Genomic DNA, 6695 nt, shown 5'->3' on the forward strand with positions numbered 1-6695 from the left:
AGGCCACGAAAAAAGTTGAGGCATTACTTCATTTAATCTTTACTCATGTGGCAGATTGTCCTAGAAAACCATGGATTTTAATGGTTTTTTAGTGTTACATAAAATTTAAAAAAAAAAAAAAAGGGATTGGGCCAGTCAATGAAATAAACTTTGAAAAATAAAAATTTAATTATTTAGTTTTCATTCTAGAATACTTCGGATTGTACAATCAAGTCCAATATGCCTTTCTCCACACACCAAAAAAAAAAAAAAAAGTCCAATATGCCATACATAATTATTTCTAAGAAACTCAGAACCAAAGACAAAAATTAATGTCCTTAGCTTAACAATTCTGCAATGAGAGAATTCAAAGCCTCATTTGCAATGATGTTATACATTTTCTGGGTTGGATGAACAGCATCCCAGAATACGTATTTTGTTGGATCAGTGCATGTACTTAAGCCCTTGCATGAATCGCCATATTCTACAGTACCTGTGCCGCAACACCCCTTTGAAGTTTCGTCTATATCTGCAAATGTTTTTTAGAAATATTATTTTGTTTCTCCAATTGTGTTTCAAGGAAACTTCAAAATTATAATAGTAATTGCTTAGCAAAAAGAAAAAAAATTATGATTACTTTTTTATGCTATACTATGTACAAACTGTTATGTGTACTATTTGGCATCATATATAAATAAAATTTTCCTGCTAAAGAAATTCCCAAAATAATACTTGTTTTTTTTTGGGGGGGGGGAAGCCAAATCTAACGTAGTGGGCCTAGGGCCCTATTTGAGGATTACTGTGCGTCCGAAGAGAAGGAACCGGTTGAGATAAAGTCCATCTGGAAGAAGGATACCCGGAAATGAAGGAGGGGTACAATCCGAAGAGGTCACCAGCAGTCCGAAGAGGTCCTACTCCTCGGATACGAATAGTATTAATTAATCAAACGTGTGGAAGGTCCGAATGGTCTTTCTAGCAACCCCAATAATCAAGATAAGCTCTGAGTATATCTGGAAACGATAAGAACGAAGAAATATCTAAAGGAAAAGCTGTTACCACCGTATTAAATGCACTGCAGCAACTTTTCTAGCCGCATTTATGTGGAGAAGACTCCTGAACAGTGTAACCTCAGCTATCGCTGCTCACAAAAAGCTAAAGAAGATACATGACATGACATACACTTAAGTAAGTACTCAGATGAAGAACAAGTGGACGATGGGGATGAGGGTGAAGGATACTATATAAAGAAGAAGGGCTCCTGAGAAAGAGGGGGGGGGGGAGAAAAAAAGAAAGAAAGAAAGGTTTTACTGTAGCACTAAGAATTGTAACCTGTATTTAATCTATCATAAGTCTCTTCGGACTTCAGCTTATTTGATCTTTACGTGTATTTTTATGCTGGTTCATACTTGGACGTTGTGATCAACCGTTGTGAGCTCCACAGTCAACCTAGCTCTATCATCCACACTCTACAAATTTATTGTTTTGGGCTTGGGCCACCAATCCTAACCCTACAATACTTAACATGAATGGTTTATTTATGTGACTATTTGTTTCCTACTTTTAAATTTTTTTTGAACGTGTTATTTTCTTTCTTCTTTTTTCCAATGTTGTATAATTGTAATTTTGCACAATAAATAAAATAAATTGATGAAAATAAACTCAATGGAATATATTGAAGTTGAAAACAGATTGCCTTGGGCATAGTTGGAATCATTTCTTTACTTATTATTGTTTGTCAAAAACTTTTATCTTTTGATTCTATAATATGTGTATATATATATATATATATATGAGTAAGACTTAGGTACAATATTTAGATATTATTCCTTAGGTTTTTTAAAATTCTGCTATGTGAATTTTTTTCATAATATAGAAGTATATTTTTTGGTTAAGTAACCACATGGCTAAATCTTAAGAGAGGAACTTAAAAAACAACATCTAAGGTATTATATTTAAGTTTTGTCCAAGCAATAATATCTTTTAATTTTTTATTTTTTGTCTTAGTTTATTTTATAAATTTAACAAAACTAGTTTCTTTAAAAAAAAAAAAAAAAAGAGTAAACTTTTAGTCTTTTGTCACACATTTAATATAAAAACTAACAAAAAAAAATTATAATTTTTGTTAAATACTGTACTATTCAAAATAGGAGAATGTTAACTAGCAGCAAGGGTGCTAATTAAATGCAGAAAAGACAAAAAAAAAAAAAAAATTGTCAGCAAAAGTCAAAAAAATCTCAAACAGTACTTACAAAACTGAGAAATTGACATAAATTAAAAAAAAGGACAAAAATTGTGCCAGAAAAAGGTAAAAAAATTTGTGCTTAATGGGCACCGTGTAGTGCCCATTAACACAACCCTTCAAAATAAACTACAGAGAACTACATTAATTACGAATATTTTTAACAATTTTAAGAAAGAAGAGTTAATGAGAAAAAATTCCTTATTTGTGAATGTACTAACCGTTTTCACCAAAAAGGGAACGTACTAACCGTATAACGTGGGGTTGTTAACTGCATTATCAATGATGGCGTATGCATCAACAAAGGCAATTTTCATTCGTAATTTGGCCTTGAGGGTTGAAAGTTTTGTCTGTATCTTGGAATTGAATGAGAAGGCTACTTTATTGTAACTTTCCACGCATCCTGTCTTCTCCATTAATGTCTTCACAAGTGGCATGCACCCCAATGGTGGGACTCCGACGACCACCAACCTTGTGGCCCCTAGTCTATGCATTAACTGCATTTCAAAACCACCAGAAAATATTTAGACCATGTAATTTGAAAGGAAAAATAAAAAAATAAAAAAGTCAATATAAGAGACGTCATAAAGAAAAGGAGCAAGCAATATGGTGAATTTAAATTAAGGTTTCACCTATAATTTAACTAATCATGTAAACTAATGAATCACTTGTTGCTAAGGTTCTTAGGGAAGATATAACTAAGTAACAATCAGTCTAGAGTTAAATCTTCTTTTAAAAAAACACCATAGAGTTACAATTTCATCCACAAAAAAATTTATAAATTTTTGAAGTGACAATATGTTTTAGTGATAGATAGTAAAGAAAATTTTTAGTTTACATGTAAATTTTACACATTTGTTTAATCTATAATATAGGATTTACATTTACATATAGTACAATGTAAACTTATAATTACCCATATAATAATGTTATGTCAGTAATGAATTTATATAAGAATAAAAAATAATTTGTCAATTTAACCGTTAAAAAATTTATTATAAAATTGTTGTTTTATATGACATTACTCAACTAAGTAGAACCTTTGCACTTTTCCCATAGAAAAAAGAGACCATCGGTACTCTTATTTTTATTTTTTATTTTTTGCTGAATAACACATTTTATTTACAAAGAAAAGACACAATCACTAACAAAACTAAGGGAAAGGGGAGGGATATATTTAGCCTACACCTCCTTCCACAAACTCAAAAACTACAGAGAAAGGGAGAGTTCCAAACTTGTTACAAAAGTATGCCCACTGGGCTAGGGAATAAGCTACAAAGTTAGAGTTTTTGAATAATAAAAAAAGGCAATCCAACATACAAAAGGATTTAGAATAACACAGGTATCTTCTATATATAATAGCACTGATGGACCAATGAGGAGTTGTAGATGGATTTAGGATAGCCTTTATTAAATATTTTATAATAAAACGGGCATTATTTTTCAAAGCTATTATATATAAAGCATAATATAAAAAATAAACTTATTGATCTTAGACCTATGGAAATAAGTTGGTAGGAGAAAAAATAAAGTTGGATGCTTATTTGTTGAGAATAGAGATACTTTTAGAAATAGAGAATAAGTGCTAGTGAATAGATTTATGCATGTAGAGAGAAAGAAAGAGTGATTTGATTGAAGGATAGAAAGACTTATAAAGGAGGGGCCGGGGGGGGGGGGATACTATATACTATATAGATCACTTAAAAAAAATTCAATGGGTACGAAATTTTTTTATATATTTTAAATTATATATAGTACTATAGTAGCGTATACAAGAAAAACTATTAATAGGAGGTCTTCTCTTATTTAGAGCCTTAATTAATTGCCTAAATGAACAGAAGAATGAGCTAACCCTAATCTTACCCTTCCATTATCACAACAACAACAACAACAATAAATTAACAACGATAAATCAAATCGGGAAACTATTTCATAATTAATAATCTTGTTGTATTCTTTTTTTAGCTCAAACACAAAGGAATTTATTGTTTTCCTTTTTATAGAAGAAAACAATAATAATAACAATGTTATAGTCTTTCATTTTGACATAAATTTATAACGATATATGTTGTACAAACACAAAGGAATTTTTATTTTATAAAAACTTTAAGGAATCCTTAAAAGGATATCTTATTCAATATTTATGCACGTGAAAGTACTGGTAGTCTGGTACAGTGATACTCAAGCTAATTATTGACTGTAATTCTCAAAAAAATGAGAGAGAGAGTGATAACCTCAATGTCACGGGACATGCAAGAAACCAAGTAATCCTGGTACTTTTCCACTTTGAATTGCTTGGAGCGAGTAGGTTGCAAGTAATAGTTCTGCAGAAAGTCGTTTGTGCCCATACTCAAAACAAACACAGCATATCTAATAATATCAGTTGTCTTCTTCTCACCCACAAAATTTCTCATATGGATTAGATAATGCATGAAATACTCCAGCTGATTGGAAACAGAGAATACATTCTGTTTCATAAAAATTCAACAAAAAAAAAAAAAAAAGTAGAAACATGTTAGTACTCATAAATGGACATTTTCTAATGGCGACGAGTTTGATGCAAGTGAGAAGGACTTTAATTACCGAAAGGTTAGCAGTAAGATCATCATAACCAGAAGCAGCTGATGCAAAACTAACACCGTGTAGCATATCTTTCGGCTTTAAATTCGGATCAAGAAAGGCTGGAACGATTTTTGTGTAACCAATGGCCTCAGCTGAAAAGATTATATGGAAATACATACTAACAATCAAATTTAAGTAATGGCTGTGGCAAAATAAATGTCACACAACAAATATAGTAATATACACAATATGATTCATGGCCATAAAAAGTAAAGGTTTCAGGTATGTATGATAAATATAGAAACCCAATTCTGACAAGAATGTTAACTTGTTCTTCACATAATGATCTACGGTCTTACATAGTATGAATCTCTGTGGCATTACTATCAACTTATGAACATGAGAAAATGACAGCACAATGAATTTTAGACTAGGGGAGAACAGTGTTATTATTTCACTCTCAAATCTCCAATTAAAATATTTACATAACCCAAAAAAAAAAAATATATATATATATATATAACGAAGCAACAAACTCCGATTCATCTTTTATAAGCCACTTCTTTCTTCCTAGGCCATCAGTCAAACACAAATGACACAATATCTTTTGACAATTATTATTATAACAGTGTACTGCACTAGCCTGAAAACTAATTAAAATAGCTTCCTCTTTTGAGCGTATTGGAAGCACCAAATTAAGAGAGTCTACATCAGCATGAAACTCACTCTTCTTTCCAAAAGTAATAGGCTCCAAAAACAACACAGACACAGTAAAAATTCGAAGTTGTAATAGAAAAACATACGATTACAAGGAATAGTTAGTTGCTCAAAGAGCTCTGAACACGCTATTGTTAACCAAACAAAACAAAAACTTAGTGCAGTAGCAGCGAATTACCAATGAAATCTGTGGCAAGTCTTCCATCACTAAACCTTCCAGTGGGGCGGCCATCAAAGAAGTCCTTCCCATAAGGAGGATAGTTGCTCTTCATGGTCGTTGGAAGAATGTTGTTATTTCCAGGATCAACACTCGAATCTCCAAAAACTAGGATACTTGTCACGTTATGTTGAGCTGCCAATAGCCTCACTTGACCAACGTGCAGAGCTCGTGAGAGCAATGGCATCAAAGCCAATGTCAATAGCATCCCCATAGTCATCCTCATTGAAACTGACCAGCCTTTGGTGAATATGGGATAGACAGTGTCAGCTGAGAATAATGTATTGGTACGTACTTCTTCTGCGCATCTTAAATAGCCCTGTGGAAATAAATGATGCTGGTAAGAGCATTTAACGCATGTCTGAAAATTTTGAATGATTGGTCCGTAACTTGAAAGTCGAAATTGAATTTTCTTCAAAGTGAACGGTACTGGAATCTGGTTGAGAAGTCCATCTGCTTAGAGTTTCCATGACGTTGCATCTGGCCGACTCAACTTTACATTAGTTTAAGTGCGTGCTAATTATCATGGGCTGATGGAAATATTGGATTTAACTTAATAATTGATGTTTGAAAGTGTTAGATATTAGCCATGATATATTCTATGTTGAATATGCTTGAATAAATGCGAAAGTGGAAAGTATAAAATAGGAACACAAGAACACTAGGATTACGTGATTTAGTTTTACAACCTATGTTCATAGAGGAAGCTTTAAGAATTATATATTTATTATATAAGAGTGTAGTATAAAACATTTATTAAAATGAACTATAACATAAGTATATATAGTAGACTAAAACCTAGACTAATAGACTTCTAGTACAAGTAAGAGACTTGGTTTGCACATAAAGTAGAATTAGATTTGGACCTGTGCTATTTAGCTAATATATCTCTAGCATCTCATTTTAAAATCAAGATGGAAGATTAATGAAATCTTGAGATTTGATAAGATTGAAAACATCACTTGAATGAAGTTTGGCTCT

At 31.9% G+C, this 6695-nt stretch overlaps 1 protein-coding gene across 1 annotated transcript; it reads right to left on the minus strand.

Annotated features, from left to right (window-relative positions):
* Positions 1-260: 260 nt before the first annotated feature.
* Positions 261-5994, minus strand: LOC112020107 (GDSL esterase/lipase At5g45950). Its single transcript, XM_024052668.2, has 5 exons — positions 5676-5994; positions 4802-4932; positions 4453-4686; positions 2469-2715; positions 261-508 (listed from the first exon to the last, which is right to left on the minus strand). Exons 1-5 carry the CDS (start codon positions 5938-5940, stop codon positions 318-320), a joined length of 1068 nt encoding a protein of 355 aa, XP_023908436.1. The 5' UTR covers positions 5941-5994; the 3' UTR covers positions 261-317.
* Positions 5995-6695: the final 701 nt, after the last annotated feature.

The sequence above is a fragment of the Quercus suber genome, unplaced genomic scaffold (assembly GCF_002906115.3).
Source record: "Quercus suber isolate HL8 unplaced genomic scaffold, Cork oak 2.0 scaffold_445, whole genome shotgun sequence".
NCBI classification, from domain to species: Eukaryota; Viridiplantae; Streptophyta; class Magnoliopsida; order Fagales; family Fagaceae; genus Quercus; species Quercus suber.

What these genes read in the sequence shown, in the direction of transcription:
- LOC112020107 (XM_024052668.2), bottom strand. Translation starts at nt 5,940, where the DNA reads ATGAGGATGACTATGGGGATGCTATTGACATTGGCTTTGATGCCATTG. An exon ending in ATCTTACTGCTAACCTTTCG is followed by an intron (nt 4,687 to 4,801) that starts GTAATTAAAGTC and finishes TTTATGAAACAG; the next exon opens with AATGTATTCTCTGTTTCCAA. An exon ending in GCATGTCCCGTGACATTGAG is followed by an intron (nt 2,716 to 4,452) that starts GTTATCACTCTC and finishes TTTGAAATGCAG; the next exon opens with TTAATGCATAGACTAGGGGC.